This window comes from Mauremys reevesii, linkage group 16 (genome assembly GCF_016161935.1).
Source record: "Mauremys reevesii isolate NIE-2019 linkage group 16, ASM1616193v1, whole genome shotgun sequence".
Classification (NCBI taxonomy): Eukaryota; Metazoa; Chordata; order Testudines; family Geoemydidae; genus Mauremys; species Mauremys reevesii.
The window spans coordinates 2,278,018-2,304,262 of NC_052638.1; the positions used below are offsets into that span (position 1 = coordinate 2,278,018).

The window sequence follows — 26,245 nt, forward strand, 5'->3', positions numbered from 1 at the left end:
TTTTTAAGACTCTCATATACCTTACAGTTGGGAATTAGCTGGGATGGCTGGAGCCAGCATGTCCGACTCCACTTCCCTTGGCTGCTGCAAGTTTCAGCTTTGGCCTGGGGGTTGCACATTCAAACAGGAACAGACTCAGCCTACAAGGGACCCAGATCAATGATGTGCCATTTGTGTCACAATGTTGTAATGTTTTAATGCAGTTCTACCACTTCTGTGAGCCCTTCAAGAGCACAGGACCCAGAGCTATTCCTCTATCCTTGATCCAACTGTACCAGCAGATCTATTGGCAGGCTAGAGGGCACCGGCACCTACTACATAGGGCACTGATGTGACCACTGCTGGAATCCTGTGTCCAGTTCTAGTGCCAAACAACTGAAGAAGGATGTTGATAAATTGCAGAGGGGTCAGAGAAGAGCCACAAGAAAGATTAAAGAATTAGAAAACCTGCCTGATAGTGATAGACTCAGGGAGCTCAATCTGTGTACTTTGTCAAAGAGAAAGTTAAGGGACGACTTGATTACCATCTATAAGTACCTATACGGGGAACAAATTTTTAATAACGGGCTCTTCAGTCTAGCAGAGAAAGCTCTAACACGATCCCTTGGGAGTTGAAGCCAGACAAATTCAAACTGGAAATAAGGAGTTAATTAAGCAAGACTAATTAACCACTGGAACAATTTACCTGGGGTCATGGTGGATTCTCCATCAGACCATTTTAAACCCAAGATGGCATATTTCCCTAAAAGATCTGCCCTAGGGATTATTGTGGGGCAAGTCTCTGGCCTGTGCTCTACAGGGGATCAGACTAGATGATCACAATGGTCCCTCCTGGCCTTGGAATCTCTGAATCTAAGAGAAACCTCAGGACTCTGGCTTCTCTGAAGTGATACACTCCAGGTCCAGAAGGGGCTGTGGTTGGACGGGGGTGGTGGGAAGCACAGCGCTAGAGCTGTGACCTTGCAGCTGCAGATTCCAGTTTTAAAGTAGCAAAATAATGGCCCACAAGGAGGAGGTGTTTGTCAGATGTGAGCCAGGAAATGACTGGTGCTGGAGGGAGGATTTTCACAAATGTCTATGTAACCTAGGAGATCCAAGTCCCATTGACTTTCAGTGGGCTCCAAAGTTACAAAAGTGCTACTAAAAATGCCACTCTCAAACCTTCCAAAAGATATTGGGGGCTAGTAGCTTTCTAAAACCTGGCACAGTGATGGAGGGGGCGATAGCTGCCTTGTATAGCACAGTTCTACTCTGAAAAGCAATGATGAAAAATGGCCCCTTCACGCTCAGCAGATCTGCTGCCTCTGTGTACCGCAGCCAGATTATTATGCTGACAATGAACGTTCTTCTGCTTTTTACTCCTGCGTTGGCCCTGCTGAATCAACACAACTATGGGGGAGGGAGCTGGAGTTGATTCCTTCTTCTGCATCAGTGCTTAGGTACCATGGTGATAGGTGTCTGAGAAAATGGATAGATCTGCGGCATTATTTACTGTGTTCCAGTCAGTTACACTGAAGACAATTGGGCTGGGACAGGTGTTGCTGAGATCCTAATTTGGCTGGCAGGACTCAGTCTCAGTGTCAACATGGAGGAAGGGAAGAGCCTAGCGTGATTCTCAGATACAAGGTTGCAGGGCAGATAGCCCAGCCGGGCCATTCTCATGGAGTCACTTTTCAGAGCAGAACTGCACTTTAAGCCAGGTGAAAATGTAACAGCGTGAAAGGCCAGTCCCACTAAGCCTCTCTGGCAGCCCACACAGCCCAGTCTCAGGGCACACCTAGTCAGTGACCTGCTGCCCAGACCATGTGCCAGGCAACAAACCCCAACGGTGCTCAACAAGCATCTGTCCCACAAGTTCCTTTAATGACCTTGACTTTCTGCTTCTTCCTTTCCCCTAGGAAGTACGGAGACCAAAGATGCAGTGGATAACGTCCATAATGATGTCAGACATGTGGGAACAAAGGTGGAGGATGTGGGAAGCAGGGTGGAAGAAGTTCGCCAAATGATGCAAAAGTGTAAGTTACCATCAGGCCTCTCTCCCCTTGGGCATACCCGTCCCAGGGAAAGGGTGGGCTGTGAACTGCTGACAATGAATATTCATCCTCCAGGCTCAGGGGCAGCAAGTTCACTGGAGGGATTTGCAGTCCTGGTGGATCGGCTTAAGAATAGGTGGAGTACTTGGTGCCTCCGTGGACACCTTCCAACCTCAGCTCTGCTCCCCATGCTGGATGGCTCCTTATTTACCTTGTCAAGCCTGCAAAACCCCACACAACATCCATCCAAGGTCCTCATCCTCCCCACAACAGAAGCCTTCCCCAGTGTTGTTATCGTATCCTTAAAGGCTAGATCTCTCCACTGCGACAAAGCATCTCTGTGCTGCCTTTGCATCTCTCCCCCACACCCCTTCCAGGAGGGCAGGGCTGAACCACCTTCGAGGAGTTTCAGTACTGCTCCGTGCTGGCCACTCTGAGTCATCAATGATGTGGCTTCAGTCTGCTCCTTTATGTCTTGTCAGCGCTAAGAGCCAGACACAAGCAGACTCAGCAGTTCCCACCTGGCAGGGCAAAGCATCACCCCCAGGCTACTAGGCTAGCTCCTGAGACCCAGCTCCTGCACTATAGTTCTGGTACCTTCTTCTTGATATTGGGCATTAGTGACTCATGATAGGAGAGAAAGTGGGAATAGATGCGCTTTTAATGATAGCAGGAGTAATAGAAATGGGATGAAATTTGATAGTCCAAAGTGCAAGCTCGTGCACTTACGGACTTACTACTTGAATTATTGCTATAAGCTGGGGACGTATCAGTTGGAAGTGACAGAGGAGGAGAAAGACCTGGGTGTATGGGTTGATCACAGGGTGACTATAAGCTGCCAATGTGATGCACTGTGAAAAAGGCTAAGTCAATCCTAGGATGCAGCAGGCAAGATATTTCCAGTAGAGACAGGGAAGTGTTATTGCCATTGTACAAGGCACTGGTGAGACCTCACCTGGAATACTGTGTGCAGTTCTGGGCTCCCAGGCTTCAGAAAGATGAATTCAAACTGGAAGAGGAGCAGAGAAGGGCTACTGGTGGGTCTCGTCAACATGCTCAGGATCTAACTGATTGCCAGAAGTGAGGTTGAGAAGGTATTTTCCCCGTGGTCAGATTGGCAGGGACCCTGGAGTGTTTTCACTTTCCTCTGAAGCATGGGGCACGGGTGACTTGCTGGTTTGAACTAGAGTAAATGGTGGATTCTCTGTAATATGAAGTCTTTAAATCAAGATTTGTGGACTTCAGTCACTCAGCCAGAGGTTGTGGGCCTGCGATGTGCAGGAGGTCAGGCTAGATGATCACAGAATCATGGAAGATTAGGATTGGAAGAGACCTCAGGAGGTCATCTAGTCCAACCCCCTGCTCAAAGCAGGACCAACCCCAACTAAATCATCCCAGACAGGGCTTTGTCAAGCGGGGCCTTAAAAACCTCTAAGGATGGAGATTCCACCACCTCCCTAGGCAACCCATTCCAGTGCTTCATCACCCTCCTAGTGAAATAGTGTTTCCTAATAGCCGACCTAGACCTCCCCCACTCCAACTTGAGACCATTACTCCTTGTTCTGTCATCTGCCACCGCTGAGAACAGCCGAGCTCCATCCTTTTTGGAACCCCCCTTCAGGTAGTTGAAAGCAGCTATCAAATCCCCCCTCACTCTTCTCTTCTGCAGACTAAACAAGCCCAGTTCCCTCAGCCTCTCCTCATAAGTCATGTGCTCCAGCCCCCTAACCATTTTTGTTGCCCTCTGCTGGACTCTCTCCAGTTTATTCACATCCTTTCTGTAGTGTGGGGCCCAAAACTGGATGCAATACTCCAGATGTGGCCTCACCAGTGCTGAATAGAGGGGAATGATCACTTCCCTTGATCTGCTGTCAATGCTCCTACTAATGCAGCCTAATATGCCGTTAGACTTCTTGGCAACAAGGGCACACTGCTGACTCATAATGACTCATGATGGTCCTTTCTGGCCTTAAAGTCTCAGTCTATGAGAAAAAGCCCTGAAATTTCACTGTGTAGGCCTTGTTCTCCATTATGGCACAGTTGCAACTGCATATAGCAGCTGTATAGGACACGTGGAGCTCTCTCCACCCCACATTTGTTTATCCAGAGACAAATCATGAGAGGCCAGTGTGTCTCCACACTAGGAAGATATGTGGGAAGAGGCCATTGAATCTTATGTCTGGGTGCTGTGGTGATGAGCATGGTACAAAAACCTCGTTGGCTAGATTAGGTCAAGTGCCTTCATCCATACAACGTGTTATGAACTAAGCAAGTTATTTCTCCTGCAGGCTGGGAAGGCAGAGAGGGGTTTGGTCTGCACTTAGGAGTTCTATCAGTGTAGCTCCATCAGTCAGGGGTGTGCGGGGGGAACCTCAGCCTGACTGATACAGCTATGCTGACACAAACCCCAGTATAGACACAGCTATGCTGATGAAAGCTGTTGACAGAGTTAATGTCATTTGGGGAGATGGTATTTCTACACCAGCAGAAAAACTCCTTCTGTCATCATACATTGTACCAGCAAAAGGGCGCTGTGCTGGCATGGACTCCATAGTGTAGCCGTAGACAGACAGAGGAAGAGATTTCTTATCAAGAACATCATCTAACACCCCCTCTCTTTGTTTCCCTTTGTCCCAGTGCAGGATGCAGTCATGAAAAAGGACAATGCTGTTCCAAGAGAGGAAATCACTGAGATTAGGATGGAGGATCTCACTAAGACCTCATGGACCTTCCTGATGGAATCCAAAAGCCACACACTCTACAAAGGAGAATTCTACAAGTACCCTGTTGCCATCAAAGTCTTCAAAAACCCTGTGATCACCTCCACCGAGTGAGTTATTCAGTGAAGGTCCCAACAAGAATGTAACTACTGAGGAGGGGGCTGCTGTCATCCTCTCCCTCAATCATTGAGAAATGCCTTGACACTGAAGAAAGGGGGTTCTTCAGGTGGGAGAAAACCTGGCCACTGACAAAGTAGCTTTGCTTTCTCCCTGCTAAAGTTGATAGCAAAACACTGCTGCTCTTTGTGTGGGCCTGTCTGGTGTTATGCAGCACTGCACATATCCCAGAGCTCTTTATATAGCAGGGAGGGCAGAGTAAGAACCACAAAGATGAGGGAAGCCAAAAGCAGCAATCTGACTATAATAACTCAAACCAGGGGAGGGCAAACTACGGCCCAGGGGCCGCATCTGGCCCTTCAGATGTTTTAATCTAGCCCTCCAGCTCCCACCGGGGGGCGGGGTCCAGGACTTGCTCCGCTCTGGCGCTCCAGCCAGAGAGCAGGGTTGGGGGCTTGCCCCGCTCTGTGCATTCTGTGGCTCCGCACAGCTCCTGGAAGCAGCAGCATATCCTGTCTCTGGCTCCTATGCATAGGAGCAGCCAGGGGGTTCCACTCCACATGCTGCCCCCGCCCCAAGCACCACCCCCACAGCTCCCATTGGCTGGGAACCATGGCCAATGGGAACTGCAGGGGTGGCGCTTGCAGACGCGGCTGCGTGCAGAGCTGCCTGGCTGTGCCTCTGCATAGGAGCCAGAGAGGGGACATGCCACTGCTTCCAGGAGCTGATTGAGGTAAGCACCACCCAGCGCCTGCACCCCAACCCCTTTCTATGCCCCAACCCCCTGCCCCAGCCCTGATTCCCCCTTCTGCATCCGCAATCCCTCATCCTAGCCCCTCCCCAGAGCCCACACCCCTAGCTGGAGTTCTAACCCTCTCCTGCACCCCAACCCCCAATTCCATGAGCATTCATGGCCTGCCATACAATTTCCATACCCAGATGTGGCCTTTGGGCCAAAAAGTTTGTCCACCCCTGACTCAAACACTAGAACTTGTCCTGTGAGGAGAGGGCATAGAATCATGGAATCATAGAATCATAGAATCTCAGGGTTGGAAGGGACCTCAGGAGGTCACCTAGTCCAACCCCCTGCTCAAAGCAGGACCAATCCCAACTAAATCATCCCAGCCAGGGCTTTGTCAAGCCTGACCTTAAAAACCTCTAAGGAAGGAGATTCCACCACCTCCCTAGGTAACCCATTCCAGTGCTTCACCACTCTCCTAGTGAAAAAGTTTTTCCTCATATCCAACCTAAACCTCCCCCACTGCAACTTGAGACCATTGCTCCTTGTTCTGTCATCTGCTACCACTGAGAACAGTCTAGAGCCATCCTCTTTGGAACCCCCTTTCAGGTAGTTGACAGCAGCCATCAAATCCCCCCTCATTCTTCCCTTCTGCAGACTAAACAATCCCAGTTCCCTCAGCCTCTCCTCATAAGTCATGTGCTCCAGCCCATGGGCGCCAACTTATATGGGCTCCTGGGGCTACAGTCAGAGGCTCTGCTCCAGCAATATTTGGAGCTAGGTTTCTCCCCTGCTCTGGGCTGCCGGCAGCCCAGAGCCTTTTAAATCCCAGCCGCGGCCGGGAATCAGAGGGCTCTGCGCTGCCAAATCCCAGCCGTGACAGTCAGAGGGCTCTGCGCTGCAATCAGAGGGCTCCCTTTGAATCCCAGCCCCTGGCCACTGATTGCCCCACCCCAGACCCCTGCCCCAACTGCCCCCCAGGACCTCCACCCCTATCTAAGCACCACTGGTCCTTGTCCCTCCCTGGTCCCCTGCCCCAACTGCCCCTTGGGACCTCAGCCCCTATCTAAGCCTCCCTTCTCCTTGTCCCCAACTGCCCCCTCCTGCGACCCCACCCAACTTCCCCCCAGGACCCTCCTACCTGTCCCCTGATAAACTCCCTGGACTCCCATGCCTATCCCATTGTTGCCTGTCCCCGGACTGCCCCTCTGAACCTCTGCCCCATCCAACCCCTGCTCCTTGTCCCTTGACTGCCCCTCTTCTCCAACCCCAAACCGCTTACTGTGCCACTCAGACCAGCGTGTCTGGCTCCGTGCAGCTCCAGACAGTTGCTGCCATGCTCCCCATGGAGCCCACAGCCCTCTCCCACCCCAGCACCTGCCTTCCAGATTTGAACACCTCAAAATTCAGGAGTGCTCAAGCTCGGTTTGGGCAGCTTTACTTCATTTCTCCCAAATCAGTTTCCCCTGCAAGGTGCCAACTGAAGGTGTTGGAGAACAGAGAGATCGGGTGGCCTCCTAATGCCTGGAAAAGAGACAAAGGCCGGAGGAGGGAGTGTCAGTGCCTGTGCGGACTTCTGGGAAGTGCACGGTGTGGAAGGGGATGCTGTGATGCTTTGGAACTACTCCATACAAAGCCAGTCAGGACTCTGGGGGAGCCTCCTCTCTCTGAGCAGACTGTCTCCAGGGCAAGAAGCTTACACCTTCCTGGGTCTGACCTCGGAGCATTCAGCATGCCCTTCCACACCATGCACTTTCCACAGCGAGTCTGCCCAGGCGGGTCCTGGGGCAACCAGAGGGCCCTGCACCCCAACTCCGCAGTCAGATGTGACTCTCAGCCAGACAGTAAAACAGAAGGTTTATTAGATGACGGGAACACAGTTTAAACAGAGCTTGTTGGTACAGAAAACAGAACCCCTCTGTCAGGTCCATCTTGGGGGGTGGGGAGCCCAGAACCAAGTTCTGGGTCTCTCCCCATTTCCCCAGCCACTTCCAAACTGACACTCCCTCCTCTGGCCTCTGTGTCTCTTCCGTACAAGGAGGCCACCTGATCTCTTTGTCCCCAACACCTTCAGTTGGCATCTTGCAGGGGAAACTGAGGCACCCACACAGTATTCAGAGAAAATATTAAGAACATTCCCAATTCATCACAACAGGTGCAACAAAATATAATACTGTATATTGAAGTAGGCAAGTGCTGCTTCTGACTTTCCACTTTTAATTGACCCTTGTAATCTTGTGGCACTGACGCGTTGTAGCTTCATTTTATATCGGCTTACAGGGCGGGAGCGGGGGGGGGGGCACCACCATTTTGGGCCCCACCAAAAATTATACAAACCTGCCGCCTATGCTCCAGCCCCCTAATCATTTTTGTTGCCCTCCGCTGGACTCTCTCCAATTTTTCCATATCCTTCTTGTAGTGTGGGGCCCAAAACTGGACACAGTACTCCAGATGAGGCCTCACCAATGTCAAATAGAGGGGAATGATCACATCCCTCGATCTGCTGGCAATGCCCCTACTTATACAGCCCAAAATGCCATTAGCCTTCTTGGCAACAAGGGCACACTGTTGACTCATATCCAGCTTCTTGTCCATTGTAACCCCTAAGACCTTTTCTGCAGAACTGCTGCCCAGCCATTCGGTCCCTAGTCTGTAGCAGTGCATGGGATTCTTCCATCCTAAGTGCAGGACTCTGCACTTGTCCTTGTTGAACCTCATCAGGTTTCTTTTGGCCCTGTCCTCTAATTTGTCTAGGTCCCTCTGTACCCTATCCCTACCCTCCATGTCGGGCAGAATCCTGAGGTTGTCTCCTAGTCTGCCTGGAAAATGCAATGGGATCTGATTTCCAAAAGTGCAGCTCCAGGAGATGGACACAAGGGACTTAATTGGAGTTTACACACAAACAGGACATCCTTGTTGGATGCAGAAGGCACAAGTTGATAGGCTGTGGGAGAATTTAAGCCCATTACTCCTTTTAACTTAGTTTTCCTTCCCCAAAGATCAGGCCCCAAGTACTCATCAGCTGACACATCCCAGCATTCCTTCTGCTGGTGCCATCACATCTGCCATTCATCTTCGGACATGGCGTCTTGCTATGGTGGGGGCTGTGGGAGAGAGTTGTTTGCTTTCTTCCTCCCAATATTCAGAGGTTCTCTGCAGTTTTCAAGGAACCCTGGCGGGTGAAGGGTATTGAAAAGAAAATGCCAGGGGAATGGACGTGCATTACTCCTCACAAGCACGGACACTGTGCTCCAGTGTCAATGAGTGTTGGCTGCCACATCGCTAGCAAGGTGCATGCTGGGAAGTCTCACTGAGCAGGAAACCAGTAATCTCCTTAGGTGGCTACTCTTTAGAGAACTAGAAAGATAGCAAAATGCAGTTAAAGTGGGATATGTGTGCTTGCTCTCTTCTAAACTTCAGGCTTGGGGAGGAAGCCTGGAGTGGGGTTGGAGGCCATGTTACTGGGATTAGCTCCACCGTCGGACTGTATTGGAGGAGGGGGTTGTTCCTGCCTCACCAGCTCCCACAGACCTGCTCTGCCCAGAGACCTGATTGCTCTACTGCCTGTTGCAGGAAGGTGAGGGAGATTTTCAGGAAGGAGATTGAAACCATGAAGAAATTTGAGTCTCCGAACATCCTTCGCATGTACGGGATCTGCATTGACGAGAGAGGTAAGGGGCCCCGGGGTGGTGGGATCTCAGTCACTGACTCTCCACAGCATGCTCCCATTTCACCTCTTTGCACCCATCTCCTAGCACAGCGTTTGTCACCCCTGCTGCTGCACACGTGGAGGGGCTTGTGTGACAAAGTGGGAATGTTCTTAATGTTTTCTCTGAATACTGTGTGGGCGCCTCAGTTTCCCCTATGCATTTCTCAAGTATCTAGGTGGTGGAATAAGGGGGCGTGATTGTTGCAGAGCTTTAGAGGACCAGTGTGATGCTGTCTGCACAGAGAATGGCCGAAACTCTGTCTCCTGGCAACTGATGGCCGGGGCCCCTCCCCTGTAAAGGTGCCAACTGAAGGTGTTGGAGAATAAAGAGATCAGGTGGCCTCCTGGCCTGGGAAAGAGACAAAGACCAAAGGAGGGGCTGGAGAGTTTCAGTTTGGAGCTGGCTGGGACAGGAGGCCAGAGGAGGCTCCAGAGAGGCTGCTCAGAGAGTCCTCCCAGAGCTTTGTATGGAGCAGTTCCAGAGCAGTTCCAGAGCATCGCCCGGTTACTCCGTGACAACTGGCGGCAGTGGTGGGATGGAGTCCACTCCGTGAATGACGCTTCTTGCAGTAAGTGACTGGGGAGCAGTAAAACGAAGAGGGATTAACGAGGACCAGGTGTGCTGAAGGCTCAGAGAAGGACGGTTTCAGGGGGTGATTAACCTCTATGAGTGTGTGACCAGCGAGAAGGACCGTTGCAATAACGGGGTCCCCCTGGGAACTGTAGCGAGCAGTCTCAGGGACGGAGTCTGCAGCTCAACCCTGAGAGAGAGGTGGTCACCACGAGAAGGGCTGGCACACTAGGGATTCTTCCTGGAAACCGTGGGGAGCTGAGAGCACACAGGCCTGCGAGTCCATAACAACTTGGGAAGAGCGAAGTGGTGGCCTATCATCATCTCCTTAAGATGGACATTGTGATCCTGTGCACAAAGAGAGGGTTACGCATGGGGAAATTCACCAAGGCACAGTTAATCGTGCAGCTGGAGGAGGAGGACTGCTCTGAGGAGCAGATTCCTGACCCAAATGGGACTACAAGAGCATCTGGGGGCAGCTGGAGGGGTAGCCAGGCATCCCCAAGACTGTTGTCCCTGACCAGACGGGGATCTTTACGATCAGGTTCCCCCTCAGGGGCTTGGAGACAGATGGGATTGGAGCTGAGTCCGAGAGAGTGAGAGGACCATGAGACAGTGAGAGCCCGAGAAAGAGCTGCAGGAGAAGCAGCCGCAGCATGGACTGGCGATGGTGGGGCCGATAGGCATGGGGACTTCCCAAGGGTGAGTGGGGATAGATTCCGGGCTGCTAGTTCTGCAGGGAACCTCGATACTAAATTGCTGCCCCTGGTTAAGGAGGGGTGGGATGTGGATGCCCACCACACTGCCTTCGAGCAGGCTGGCGATTTGAACCAGGGGGACCCTGCAGAAAAGCCCTGGTATCTAGCTCCCTTGCTGGGTCCCAAGGCCATAGACGCTGTCAGCCAGATGGGTGGGGTGGTGGACAGGCTCCCACTCCTGGCCTGGGACCATATGTCTTCATGGAGTCTCCTGGGCTCAGGCCCCTCAGACCCCCAGTGGGAGCAGAAGGTGATGGTCAATGGGGAGACCTGCCTGGGGTGACGAGATCCTGGGACAGAGAGAATTGTTGTCAGGCCCCAGGTGGTGCAGCCCCACCAGTTGCTGAAGGGTTGTGTGATATGGGTGAAGGTCCCAGGGATGAAGCCCCTCACCCTGCCTATGGCCCAGATCCCTGTACAGACACAGGAGGGGTTGGGCTGGCTGGTAGTTGGGGATCTCCAGGATATCAGCTGTGCGGTCCTGTTCGGGGGTGACTGTGTCTCTTTGGGACAGGATCCAAGCCCTGCTCCTGTAACAGCCAAGGATTTGAATTTGAATCCAGGGAACCAATTGGCTAGGATGGAAATGGTCAGTGAAAATGCAAATGACCTGGCTGGCAGGGGGAGGGGCTGCTGGGCTCAGGATACCTGCCTACCTGTAACCAGCCCCCTGGGGCTGAGTGGGAGGGAGAGATGCTCCCTGCCCCCCTGCACACTGGAGAAGGGGCTCACGCTGGCTCTGATGCTGTGACCAGAGCAGAGAGCTCACTGCCTGCCCCCACTGGGACTGCAAGGGCAGCGCTGAGCACGGGGGGAGCTGAGACCCCAGGTGAGTGGGGGGACACACAGGCAGGGCAGGTTGGCTGCCAACCAGGTTTGCCTGGTCCAGATGTGCTGCTGGGAAGTGATTACACAGCAGGGAGGGAGCTACCAGGGACAGGGCTCAGTGGGGCTGTGACCCCAGGCCCAGCCAGCGAGAGGGAGCAGGTCCCACTCCCTTCCTCAACAGCTGAATCCCAGACCGAGCTGCAGAGGGATCCCTCCTTGGAGAAGCTGCGGGAACTTGCTGGCCACAGCGCTGCAAACCCCCTTGGGGAAGGCTGCAGGGACAGAGTCCTGCTGGAGAAGGGATTCCTGTACCGGGAATGGGCTCCCCAAGGGGAAGTAGAACTGGGGGGAATCAGGAAGCAGCTGATGGTGCCCCAGAAGTATCGCTGCAGGCTACTGTACCTGGCCCACAATGTCTCTCTCGGGACACCAGAGGATCCAGCCCCCCAGGCAGCAGCTACTGCAGAACTTTTACTGGCCCAGAATCTATGATGTGTCCAGCAGTACTGCAGGTCCTGCAACCCCTGCCAGAGGGTGGGGAAGGCCCAGGATAAGGGTGAAGCCCCCTTGAGACCCCTGCCCATCATAGAGGAGCCTTTCCATAAGGTGGCTATGGACATAGTGGGGCCCCTCAGCAAGGCGACCCGGTCAGGGAAGAAATACATTCTGGTGGGACGGATTTCACCACCCACTGCCCAGAGGTGGTGGCTCTGTCCTCCACTGAGGCAGACACCATGGCAGACACGCAGCTGACCATCTTCAGCAGAGTGGGGGTCCCTAGTGAGGTCCTTACAGACCAGGGGCCAATGTCATGTCAGCCCTGCTCTGGGGCTTGTGGGAGAAATGTGGGGTCCAGCCCACCTGTGCCTCTGGATATCACTCTCAGTCCAACGGGCTGGTGGAGAGATTTTATGGGACCCTGGGGATGATGCTGAGGACTTTTATGAATCAGCATCCGGCGGGCTGGGACAAGTACCTGCCCCACCTGCAGTACAGGGAAGTGCCCCAGGAATCCTTTCGAGCTGCTGTATGGGAGGAGAGTGAGGGGACCCCTGGACCTGGTAAGGGACGGTTGGGAGAAAGGGGAGCCAATCCTCCCATCAGGTGTCCCCCATTCAGAGTCACTGGAAAAACAGCCCAGGACCTGGAGAGAGACGTCAAGGACATCCTGGCTTTGGAGGTGACCCCGCCGTTCAACAGTCCATCGGCCTCATCTGTGGGGCTGGTCCCCAAGAAAGATGGGTCAATCCAATTCCATGTGGACTATTGGAAGCTTAATGCCATCACCGTGTCCGATGCCTACCCCATGGCTAGGCCTGGTGAGATTCTAGACAAGCTGGAGGGGCTCATTACCTCTCTACTGTGTATCTCCCCAAAGGTGACTGGCAGGTGCCTTTGGACCCAGATGCCAGATTGAAATCTGCCTGCACCTCCCCTTTGGCAGAGGCATCGTACCTGGGCCACAAGGTGGGGAGCGGCTGCCCAAGCCCAGAGCCAGCCAAGGTGGAGGCGATCAGAGATTGGCCCATTCCCCAGACCAAGAAACAAGTCCAGGCCTTTATCGAGATGGCGGGGTCCTACCGGGGGTTTGTACTCCACTTGAGCTCCCTAGCTGCCCCCATCACTGAGCTGTGTGAGAAGGGGAAGCCAGATGAGGTGGTCTGGACCGAGCAGGGCCAGAGGGCTCTCTGTGCACTGAAGGAGGCTCTAATCCAGGGCCCGGTAAATTTGGTAAACCCAGACTTTGCCAAGCCCTTCACAGTGTTCACCGATGCCTCAGACGCAGGGCTGGGCACGGTGCTGACACAAGCCAGTGCTGAGGGGGGGGAGACACCCCACTGGGTACCAGAGCAAGCTGCAGCTGTACCTATTTGAGCGGCGCTTTACTGTGTGTACTGACCACTCTCCTCTGACGTGGCTGCATCAAATGAAAGGGGCTGATGCCGAGCTGCTGGGGACAGAGACACCTGGTCAGAGGGTGGCCAAGGTCAAGATGGGGGCTCTGAACCAAGACAGCCCGAATCACAGCCCTCCAGACCTGAGTGCTGGGAGAAGACCCGGTCTCAGTTTGAACCCCAGGGGTATTGGGGTGACAAAAGGGCCCGGGCCACATAAACCTTCCCAAATACAGCCTGCGAGTTCCATCAAGCACACTTGACCTCAGGGAGGGTGTGAAACTGGAAGGGCCTGGTGTAACTCCCACCAAGGAATGTGAGAGGTTCTGGGGCATCCATGGGAACGTTGGTGGGTTTGAACTGCCCCAGGTCACTGGGTAAAGTGACCCTGCTCAGTTCAGTCTCGAAGGGGGAGAGAAGTGACAAAGTGAGAATGTTCTTAATGTTTTCTCTGAATACTATGTGGGTGCTTCAGTTTCCCCTATGCATGTCTTAAGTATCTAGGTGGTGGGATAAGGTTGTGTGATTGTTGCAGAGCCCTAGAGGGCCAATGTGATGCTGTCTGCACAGAGAATGGCCGAAACCCTGTCCCCTGGCAACTGATGGCCTGGGCCCCATCCCTGCAAACGTGCCAACTGAAGGTGTTGGAGAACAAAGAGATCAGGTGACCTCCTGGCCCAGGAAAGAGACAAAGGCCAAAGGAGGGGCTGGAGAGTTTCAGTTTGGAGCTGGCCGGGGAAAGAGAAGGAGGCCAGACCCCCAGGGTCTGGGTCTCCCTGCCTCCAAGATGGACCTGACTTAGGCTCCCCGAGTACTGACTGGCTTCATATGGAGTAGTTCAAGAGCATTGCCCGGTGACTCCATGACAGCCTGAATTTACGAGTCCAGACATCAGGCCACACTTGTCACATCAAACGTGACACAGCCATGGTCTGGATGGGTGTGATGAGATATGGCCAAAGCCAGCCAACAGGGATGGAAGACCCATGATGTAATACCACAGCTGGCATGGCCAAGAAAATACCTGAAGGAATAGGCCACCCCACTCCACAGGAATTCATGACTCCAATAGTACATATCCAGCAAAGTGGGCTACTTGGAGCTGAGCCGTGTCTGCTTTTCATTCCCCTAAGTGACATGGGGCCAGCCTGTGGTTGAACTTTGCTCAGATTCCACAAGAAGGAAGGCACTGGGAGCTGTCTCCTGCAGGAACAATGCAATGTTATTTTAAGTAACTAAACTATAGAATGGGCTAATGAATTATCTTTAATGATTTTACCTTTTTCCCCTATGTAGGTTACTTTGTCTGCATTGAAGTGTCGAGACACAAACCAGTTCAGTGTATCTCTTATGAATGCACTAAGAGATTAAGCAAGTAGTTGGTGAACAAATATCAGTTTAAGCAACATATGTCACTGGTTAATTTAACTTATAATTGTCCTAACCTAATTTACTATGGTCAAAGTAAGGTTGTAATTGAAATAACGCACTGGTTCAATTTATCTGGCTCGCCAATTACTACAATTAGTAACGAATTCCTAGTGAACAAGTTTAGAAAACGATTCGTAGGGTTTTCGAGGAAAGTTATGGGGAGGAGCCGTTCCCTTTTATTTCAGCCAGTTAGCTCAGAGCCTGTTACTTGCCTTGTAAGGAAGTGCTGCTCTTAAACAGATTTGCTGGTCACTTCCTTCTCGAGCTGCTTTCTTCCATTAACTTCACTCTTCACAGAAATCACATCAAACTTTGGTTTACCTAGTCCAGCGGTTCTCAAACTCTGGGTCAGGACCCCAAAGTGGGTTGTGACCCCATGGGGTCACCAGGGCTTCATTAGACTTGCTGGAACCCAGGACAGAAGCTGAAGCCCAGACTCCACCCTGACCTGGGCGTGAGGCTCGGGCTGTGGGCCCATCTGTCACGGCGTGTGGGGGAGTCCGGCCCCGCACCCCACTTCCTGCGAGTCACCATGTCTCTCAGCCAGCCAGTAACACAGAAGGTTTATTAGACAACAGGAACACAGTCCCAAGCAGGGCTTGTAGGTACAACCAGGACCCCTCAGCCAGGTTCCTCTGGGGGGCAAGGATCTTAGACCCCAGACTTGGGATTCCTTGCCTCTTCCCAGCCAGCCCAAAACTGAAACCAAAAACCCCTCCAGCAGGCTCTTTCCCTTTGTCCAGTTTCCAGGGCAAAGGAGTCCACTTGCCCCACTCCCCTCCTGGCTCAGGTTACAGGCTCAGGTCCTATCCCTCACCTAAAGTCATCCTCTGCTCTCCCATCTCCCATGCAGACAGCCCCAGTAAAACTAGACAACATTCCCAGGTCAATCCACCCCGCTCCCTACTGGGTCACACCATCTCCCCGCCAACCCAGGGAGGTGGGGCTCGGGCTCCACTCCCCTCTGCCTCCCAGGGTCATGTAGTAACTTTGTTGTCAGAATGGGATTGCGGTGCAATGAAGTTTAAGAACCCCTGATCTAGTCTATTTCCCCTCCCCATTTTAACATGATTGCCTGCATCTTTCTGTCACCCTGGCACAGACACAGGATGATTGATAGAGTCCCACACTTGTAGCGGCTTTAGAACAACCCGGGATTGGAGATCTCTTACTGTTTAAATAACAGCTTTAGGAATTTAGTGTCTACTTTGGGAGACAGTTAAGTGATCTGCAAAGAGATAGGCACTAAGTGTTGAAGTGATTCAAGCCTCCCTGAATTGCTCCACAATGGTTTTCGCATCTTCTACTTCTCAATCTCTTTAGCTCATGTGATTGGTCTTAGTTTGGAACAAAGATGATTTTTACCAGTGGCTTTATCAATGATAAAATGTAACTTGGAGCTCTTTCACGTGCAGTGGAGCAAGTTTGGTCTTTTCTCTCTGAGTTGTACTTCAGGCTTGGAATCTTTCACTTCCCCTTCTCTAGATGGCCAATGCCAGGAAGGGAGCAGGATACAACTCCTAATGTCATTAGTGGTACAAGAGAGATACCACCCCGCCCCCACACACACTTCTCTCTGCATGGTTAGCATTAGGTTTTGTGGGGATCACTGAATCGCCTACTCTGCTGCAGGGGACACTTGTGTCCAGTCAGAGATTCTAGCATGTCAGCTGTAGCTCATCATGGACCAATAATTCAGTATCTTGATCTGAGGTCAAAGTAGAAGATTCCAGTCTGAGATGGACATTTTCTGGCAAAACCTATTGGTGTTCACAAGCAGATGTCCTCTTTGTAAGCAGGACATGTGAGAGGCCAATGTGAGGAGGAGTTGGAAACAGACTCCATTTAACGGAATAAGGCTACGTAAAATTATATATAATACAGTACTTTGCTAAATATAATTAAAGGTTCATCATCAAGTACTCTTTCATGCATTTCCACTCATTCCTTGTGACCATAAGGATGCCAAGGGAAAAGGGACACTGGGGACCAAGTCCAGAGTGAGTGCATGACCCATAGAATCATAGAATCATAGAATCTCAGGGTTGGAAGGGACCTCAGAAGGTCATCTAGTCCAACCCCCTGCTCAAAGCAGGACCAAACCCAACTAAATCATCCCAGCCAGGGCTTTGTCAAGCCTGACCTTAAAAACCTTTAAGGAAGGAGATTCCACTACCTCCCTAGGTAACCCATTCCAGTTCTTCACCACCCTACTAGTGAAAAAGTTTTTCCTAATATCCAACCTAAACCTCCCCCTCTGCAACTTGAGACCATTACTCCTTGTTCTGTCATCTTCTACCACTGAGGACAGTCTAGATCCATCCTCTTTGGAACCCCCTTTCAGGTAGTTGAAAGCAGCTATCAAATCCCCCCTCATTCTTCTCTTCTGCAGACTAAACAATCCCAGTTCCCTCAGCCTCTCCTCATAAGTCATGTGCTCCAGCCCCCTAATCATTTTTGTTGCCCTCCGCTGGACTGTCTCCAATTTATCCACATCCTTCTTGTAGTGTGGGGCCCAAAACTGGACACAGTACTCCAAATGAGGCCTCACCAGTGCTGAGTAGAGGGGAATGATCACATCCCTTGATCTGCTGGAAATGCCCCTACTTATACAACCCAAAATGCCATTAGCCTTCTTGGCAACAAGGGCACACTGTTGACTCATATTCAGCTTTTCGTCCACCGTAACCCCTTGGTCCTTTTCTGCAGAACTGCTACCCAGCCATTCGGTCCCTAGTCTGTAGCAGTGCATGGGATTCTTCCGTCCTAAGTGCAGGACTCTGCACTTGTCCTTGTTGAACCTCATCATATTTCTTTTGGCCCAATCCTCTAATTTGTCTAGGGCCCTCTGTATCCTATCCCTACCCTCCAGCATATCAACCACTCCTCCCAGTTTAGTGTCATCTGCAAACTTGCTAAGGGTGCAGTCCACACCATCCTCCAGATCGTTAATGAAGATATTGAACAAAACCGGCCCCAGCACCGACCCTTGGGGCACTCCACTTGATACCGGCTGCCAACTAGACATGGAACCATTGATCACTACCCGTTGAGCCCGACCATCTAGCCAGTTTTCTATCCACCTTACCGTCCATTCATCCAGCCCAGACTTCTTTAACTTGCTGGCAAGAATACTGTGGGAGACTGTATCAAAAGCTTTGCTAAAATCCAGAAATAGTACATCCACTGCTTTCCCCTCATCCACAGAGCCGGTTATCTCGTCATAGAAGGCAATTAGGTTAGTCAGGCATGACTTGCCCTGGTGAATCCATGCTGACTGTTCCTGATCACTTTCCCCTCCTTTAAGTGGTTCAGGATTGATTCCTCGAGGACCTGTTCCATGATTTTTCCAGGGACTGAGGTGAGACTGACTGGCCTGTAGTTCCCTGGATCTTCCTTCTTCCCTTTTTTAAAGATGGGCACTACATTAGCTTTTTTCCAGTCATCCGGGACCTCCCCCGATCGCCATGATTTTTCAAAGATAATGGCCAATGGCTCTGCAATCTCATCGGCCAACTCCTTTAGCACCCTCGGATGCAGCGCATCTGGCCCCATGGACTTGTGCTCGTCCAGCTTTCCTAAATAGCCCCGAACTACTTCTTTCTCCACAGAGAGCTGGTCACCTCCTCCCCATACCGTGCTGCAGAGTGCAGCTGTCTGGGAGCTGACCTTGTGAAGACAGAGGCAAAAAAAGCATTGAGTACACTAGCTTTCTCCACATCCTCTGTCACTAGGTTCCCTCCCTCATTCAGCAAGGGGCCCACACTTGCCTTGACTTTCTTCCTGTTGCTAACATACCTAAAGAAACCCTTCTTGTTACTCCTAACATCTCCGGCTAGCTGCAACTCCAAGTGTGATTTGGCCTTCCTGATTTCACACCTGCATGCCTGAACAATACTTTTATACTCCTCCCTGGTTATTTGTCCAATCTTCCACTTCTTGTAAGCTGTTTTTTTGTGTTTAAGACGAGCAAGGATTTCACTGTTAAGCCAAGCGGGTCGCCTGCCATATTTAGTTTTCTTCCTACACATCGGGATGGTTTGTTCCTCCAACCTCAATAAGGTTTCTTTGAAATACAGCCAGCTTTCCTCGACTCCTTTCCCCGTCATGTTATTCTCCCAGGGGACCTTGCCCATCAGTTCCCTCTGGGAGTCGAAGTCTGCTTTTCTGAAGTCCAGGGTCTCTGTTCTACTGCTTTCCCTTTTTCCTTGTGTCAGGATCCTGAACTCGACCATCTCATGGTCACTGCCTCCCAGGTTCCCATCCACTATTGCTTCCTCTACTATTTCTTCCCTGTTTGTGAGCAGCAGGTCAAGAAGAGCTTTTCCCCTAGTTGGTTCCTCCAGCACTTGCACCAGGAAATTGTCCCCTACACTTTCCAGAAACTTCCTAGATTGTCTGTGCACTGCTGTATTGCTCTCCCAGCAGATATCGGGGTGATTAAAGTCACCCATGAGAACCAGGGCCTGTGATCTAGCAACTTCTGTTAGTTGCTGGAAGAAAGCCTCGTCCACCTCATCCCCCTGGTCCGGTGGTCTGTAGCAGACTCCCACCACGACATCACCCTTGTTGTTCATATTTCTAAATTTAATCCAGAGACTCTCAGGTTTTTCTGCAGTTTCATACTGGAGCTCTGAGCAGTCATACTGCTCTCTTACATACAACGCAACTCCCCCACCTTTTCTGCCCTGCCTGTCCTTCCTGAACAGTTTATATCCATCCATGACAGTACTCCAATCATGTGAGTCATCCCACCAAGTTTCTGTTATTCCAATGACAGCAGTGCCCTTTCACCTTAAATAAAAGCTGCTTTAGCATTCTTTGGACTAAACGTCATTTAGCATTTGACCCAATAAAGTTGTATGAATATAGATGGAATATATGGGCCAAACATAACCCAGTCATTGTCCAGCATTAAACAGGGTTAGACAAGGTTTGGAATACAGGGACCTGAGCCTTTCATTAAATGAAAAGAAGGAGGAACAGTTAAAGCCTTTGAAAAGCATTAAATAAGGGTTGTTTTAACAACATTCCTTGTTCCCTTTCCCTTTAGCTGGAGAGAGAAGGAAAAGCCCCGTGTCTGACAATCTCTTAGAAGGTATCAAAGGTGGTAATAACTGTCCAGCTGGGGAGAAGAGAAGCAGTTAGCTGCGATGGGCAGGAGCTGTTGTTGTTACAGTCTGATCTGTGTCATCCTGGGTAGTGGCTGGGATTCAGCTGGAGCCGGTAGGGTGGCGATTTTGTCTGGGCCCCTCTCTCTGGCCCATCTGGGCAGGACATCGCTTAGGATCAGGATGACAAAGGTTCCAGGGCCCAGTGGGAGTGGCAGCCATGGCGGTGATGCTTACTCCAATAGCCAAGTAGTGAACTCAGTTCTGGTCCATGGTCACTACGCTCCTTCACCCCAGTGCTCTCTCCTCTTGGGCCAGCCACAGCTGCAGTGTCTGAGCTCTACTGAGCAGAGAGGCTGCTCCCTGACAGCTCCCTCTGGGGCTCAAGCCACCCCACAATGGGCAGGGAGGAGGTAGCGCAATAGTTTCACTCTTATCCCCCTGCACCAGCCCATGAAGCTGGCTAGCCATGGACGGGATCGTGTGCTGTACCCTCCCAAGGAGTGGCACAATGGGTATCCTTTCCCTGCCTAGTGGAAAGTTCAGGAGGCACTGCTTCCCTGAGCACACTGCCTCCTTGTGCTCCCACTGGGGCAGTGCAGCGCCCTACCGCCCCTACTCACAGCTATAAGGCACAGTCTAGCCCCAGGTAAATAGATAAATTAAGTGGACAGCTCAGCCCGTGTGGACTGTGCAGTGTGAATGGAGGTGGCAGAATCAGGCCCTTCTTAAGTTGGGGACAGGGAATTAAATGGCAGCAGAAGAGATTAAAAAGGTGTGTTTTCTGGTTTTTACACCTGTGCTCAGTCCAGAGGCCCTGGCACATCATGTTTACTGGGGTCCCACCCTCTCCCATTTCACTTTATTTTTACACAGATGTTACAAATGTTTTGGGAGCCCCGCAAGCTCGGGTTTCCAATACACTTGTGCCCCCTTTCCCCCCCTCCTGTCAGCCCGGCCTGTGCAATCAATAATTTGTGGAGGCTTTTTAGTGATAGCAATATTGACTCCCTTCATTGACTGCCTGGGGCATTTCTGACTGCTTGTCAGGTGGTCATGTGTAAACCTTACAAAACATTCTTCCCAGTTACATCTGAGCAACTCCAGGGAAGTGACTGGGGTTGCATGGGTACAGGAGTCAGGTCTGGTCTCTTGGGAGTAGACAACAGGGGATGGATCACTTGGTGAACATAAGAACATAAGAACGGTTGTACTGGGTCAGACCAAAGGTCCATCTAGCCCAGTATCCTGTCTACCGACAGTGGCCAATGCCAGGTGCCCCAGAGGGAGTGAACCTAACAGGTAATGATCAAGTGATCTCTCTTCTGCCATCCATCTCCACCCTCTGACAAACGGAGGCTAGGGACACCATTCCTTACCCATCCTGGCTAATAGCCATTTATGGACTTAACCACCATGAATTTATCCAGTTCTCTTTTAAACGCTGTTATAGTCCTAGCCTTCACAACCTCCTCAGGCAAGAAGTTCCACAAGTTGACAGTGCGCTATGTGAATAAGAACTTTCTTTTATTTGTTTTAAACCTGCTGCCCATTGATTTAATTTGGTGACCCCTAGTCCTTGTGTTATGGGAATAAGTAAATAACTTTTCCTTATCTACTTTCTCCACATCACTCATGATTTTATATACCTCTATCATATCCCCTCTTAGTCTCCTCTTTTCCAAGCTGAAAAGTCCTAGCCTCTTTAATCTCTCCTCATATGGGACCCGTTCCAAACCCCTAATCATTTTAGTTGCCCTTCTCTGAACCTTTTCTAGTGCTAGAATATCTTTTTTGAGGTGAGGAGACCACATCTGTACACAGTATTCGAGGTGTGGGCGTACCATGGATTTATATAAGGGCAATAATATATTCTCAGTCTTATTCTCTATCCCCTTTTTAATGATTCCTAACATCCTGTTTGCTTTTTTGACCGCCTCTGCACACTGCGTGGACATCTTCAGAGAACTATCCACGATAACTCCAAGATCTTTTTCCTGACTCGTTGTAGCTAAATTAGCCCCCATCATGTTGTATGTATAGTTGGGGTTATTTTTTCCAATGTGCATTACTTTACATTTATCCACATTAAATTTCATTTGCCATTTTGTTGCCCAATCACTTAGTTTTGTGAGATCTTTTTGAAGTTCTTCACAATCTGCTTTGGTCTTAACTATCTTGAGTAGTTTAGTATCATCTGCAAACTTTGCCACCTCACTGTTTACCCTTTCTCCAGATCATTTATGAATAAATTGAATAGGATTGGTCCCAGGACTGACCCTTGGGGAACACCACTAGTTACCCCTCTCCATTCTGAGAATTTACCATTAATTCCTACCCTTTGTTCCCTGTCCTTTAACCAGTTCTCAATCCATGAAAGTACCTTTCCTTTTATCCCATGACAGCTTAATTTACGTAAGAGCCTTTGGTGAGGGACCTTGTCAAAGGCTTTCTGGAAATCTAAGTAAACTATGTCCACCGGATCCCCCTTGTCCACATGTTTGTTGACCCCTTCAAAGAACTCTAATAGATTAGTAAGACACGATTTCCCTTTACAGAAACCATGTTGACTATTGCTCAAGAGTTTATGTTTTTCTATGTGTCTGACAATTTTATTCTTTACTATTGTTTCAACTAATTTGCCCGGTACCGACGTTAGACTTACCGGTCTGTAATTGCCGGGATCACCCCTAGAGCCCTTTTTAAATATTGGCGTTACATTAGCTAACTTCCAGTCATCGGGTACCGAAGCCGATTTAAAGGACAGGTTACAAACCTTAGTTAATAGTTTGTGCCATCAAACACAAACAAACACACACTACAGACAGTCACTTACCCCACAGATGCTGTATTAGCTCCTCCTTCACCTGGAGAACTCCCTTGCGAAACTCCCTGTTAGCAGCCCCTGTTTGCAAAGCTCCCTGGTCGCTTGTGCGCGGCTTTATAAAGCCCTGGCCTGGCCTGAGTGAATGCCCCGCCCACTGATTAAGGCTCAGCCAATTACCAGAGGCTTCGAGCTTTCAAACCTGCCTCCAACTGCCAGCCAGAGCACACGGTCCCTCAAACAACCAAACAAACAAACAGACTGACAAACACAAGCTCAGCACACAGCAAGTAACCCCCAAACACAAACAAACACACACTACAGATAGTCACTTACCCCACAGATGCTGTATTAGCTCCTCCTTCACCTGGAGAACTCCCTTGCGAAACTCCCTGTTAGCAGCCCCTGTTCGCTTGTGCGCGGCTTTATAAAGCCCTAGGACTGACCCTTGGGGAACACCACTAGTTACCCCTCTCCATTCTGAGAATTTACCATTCATTCCTACCCTTTGTTCCCTGTCTTTTAACCAATTCTCAATCCATGAAAGGATCTTCTCTCTTATCCCATGACAACTTAATTTACATAAGAGCCTTTGGTGAGGGACCTTGTCAAAGGCTTCCTGGAAATCTAAGTACACTATGACCACTGGATCCCTCTTGTCCACATGTTTGTTGACCCCTTCAAAGAACTCTAATAGATTAGTAAGACATAATTTCCCTTTACAGAAACCATGTTGACTTTTGCCCAACAATTTATGTTCTTCTATACGTCTGACAATTTTATTCTTTACTATTGTTTCCACTAATTTTCCCGGTACCGACGTTAGACTTACCGGTCTGTAATTGCCGGGATCACCTCTAGAGCCCTTTTTAAATATTGGCATTACATTAGCTATCTTCCAGTCGCTGGATACAGAGGCCAATTTAAAGGACAGGTTACAAACCCTAGTTAATAGTTCTGCAACTTCACATTTGAGTTCTTTCAGAACTCTTGGGTGAATGCCATCTGGTCCCGGTGACTTGTTAATGTTGAGTTTATCAATTAATTCCAAAACCTCCTCTAGTGACACTTCAATCTGAGACAGTTCCTCAGATTTGTCACCTACAAAAGCCAGCTCAGGTTTGGGAATCTCCCTAACATCCTCAGCCATGAAGACTGAAGCAAAGAATCCATTTAGTTTCTCCGCAATGGCTTTATCGTCTTTAAGCGCTCCTTTTGTATCTCGATCATCGAGGGGCCCCACTGGTTGTTTAGCAGGCTTCCTGCTTCTGATGTACTTAAAAAACATTTTGTTATTACCTTTGGAGTTTTTGGCTAGCCGTTCTTCAAACTCCTCTTTGGCTTTTCTTATTACATTTTTACAATTAATTTGGCAGTGTTTATGCTCCTTTCTATTTGCCTCACTAGGATTTGACTTCCACTTTTTAAAGGAAGTCTTTTTATCTCTCACTGCTTCTTTTTTAGTTCTTTTACTGTGTTTCTTAATTTGGGGTATACATTTAAGTTGGGCCTCTATTATGGTGTTTTTAAAAAGCACCCATGCAGCTTGCAGGGATTTCACTTTACTCACTGTACCTTTTAATTTCTGTTTAACTACCCCCCTCATCTTTGCATAGTTCCCCTTTTTTAAATTAAATGCCACAGTGTTGGGCTGTTGAGATGTTCTTCCCACCACAGGGATGGTAAATGTTATTATATTATGGTCACTATTTCCAAGCGGTCCTGTTATAGTTACCTCTTGGACCAGCTCCTGCGCTCCACTCAGGACTAAATCTAGAGTTGCCTCTCCCCTTGTGGGTTCCTGTACCAGCTGCTCCAAGAAGCAGTCATTCAAAGTATCGAGAAATTTTATCTCTGCATTTCCTCATTAGGTGACATATTCCCAGTCAATATGGGGATAATTGAAATCCCCCACTAGTATTGATTATTAATTATTAGTAGTAGTAGTACTGGCGATTGCCTTTTCTGCTCATTCCCTCTGAAGCATCTGGTGTTGGCGACTGTTGGAAGACAGCATGGCCATTCTTATATTTATTTCCCACAATATGGGCATGTCAAATGGCCATAAGAACTGTCACTCTTGAATTTCCTGACAATGCTTGATTTGAACTGTGCAGAGTTAAAGTTGCATTAACCCAGGATTCTGCATTTCTAATGCAGAATGAAGTAAACACATGAGTTGTCTCAGCTCAGGTCACCATTCACTGGGTTTCTGTTCTGATCAGGTTCTAGCCCTTGTTTCTCCATTGTCATGGAGTACTGTGAAAAGGGAACCCTGCGGGACGTGCTGACAAGGAAACCCCAGCTCCCCTGGGAGACACGCATTCGGATGGCGCTAGATGCGGCCAGAGGCCTATACAGGTATGTCATGGGGCCAGTGGCCCTTCAGGAGAATTAGAGCCCAACTGGCCCATGATGACCCTGTGGGCTGCACCCAGGAGCAATCAGGTGCTCCTGGGAGTGCCCTTTAGTTAATTAGAATGGAAGCAGCTGAATTAGCAGGGGGCTATGAGAGTATAAAAAGGAAGCTGCCTGAGGGAAAGGAAGCTATCCCTGACAGGCTGTGCCTGGCTCTGGGAAGGCTGAACGGGATCCTGTAAAAGGAAATGAAGTGAAGCTAGTCACTGAGAAGTTAGTGCTCTGAGGAATGGTAGCTAAACCAGAGACTAAACCCCAGCAGGGGCAGGACCAGAGCAATGGAGTCTGAGAGACAAGAGGGGCTTTTTGGCAAATGACTGGTCAGAAGAATCAGGAGACTCTGGTAAGGAAGAAACAAAGCTTTGGACTATTCTCTGATGTTGGCTTAGTGGTTGTGGGTAAATGAAGATTCCCCTGAATAAGGGAGAGGCAAAGACTGAGTCAAGATATATTTATATGATAAAAAGGGGAAACTGAGGCATGGGATGGCATCTGGGTCTGTGACAAAGTACCAAGCATGACTGAAGACAAGTGAATTCATTTTCTGATGTCTCGCTATATGCCTGAATTGGTTTCATCTATAGGAGAGCAAAGGTGGATGGGGTGTGGGTACTGTGGTTAAATTCACCCTCACCATCCACAAAGCCCATGACTTCGAAACAGGCCGTGGGAGAAGTGATGGGAGGCTGGGTTTAGATAAGAAAGTGCCCAGATTCTCAGATGCCCTTGGCTTGTGAATCTGGCCTGAAGCCTGGTAGGAAAAGCCTTTCTCATGAGATACCTGGTGCTGCTGCTTCCAGAAGTACCTTATAGAGCATCATTAGGACTACTGCCCAGTAACAGACTGGTTACTACCCACTGGTCCTAGGCTGCTCTGACAATGGCATTCGCTGGCTTGCCACTTTACAGGCAAAAAATTATTGTCTTGTAGCCATTGGAAAGGTTGGATTTGTGGCTGTTGTCCCAGAATAACTAGGGTTGGCTTCTAAATGCTCAGTAGTGTCCAAAGATTCATCCTTGTGGCTGTTCTGGGTGGGAGCAGAGGGAGGGAAGGTGGCAATAGATCCATTGCTAATGCTTTCTGCTCTTGG

General features: G+C 50.0%; 1 protein-coding gene across 1 annotated transcript in view; it reads left to right on the top strand.

The window, feature by feature from the left end:
* MLKL (mixed lineage kinase domain like pseudokinase) overlaps window positions 1-26,245 on the top strand; it is a 41,270-nt gene that overhangs the window by 2,693 nt on the left and 12,332 nt on the right. Inside the window, exons 3-6 of the mRNA XM_039502796.1 lie at window positions 1,899-2,015; window positions 4,671-4,863; window positions 9,183-9,280; window positions 24,962-25,097. Of these exons, the coding sequence (XP_039358730.1) occupies window positions 1,899-2,015; window positions 4,671-4,863; window positions 9,183-9,280; window positions 24,962-25,097 (544 nt within the window). The remainder of the gene's footprint in view (window positions 1-1,898; window positions 2,016-4,670; window positions 4,864-9,182; window positions 9,281-24,961; window positions 25,098-26,245) is intronic.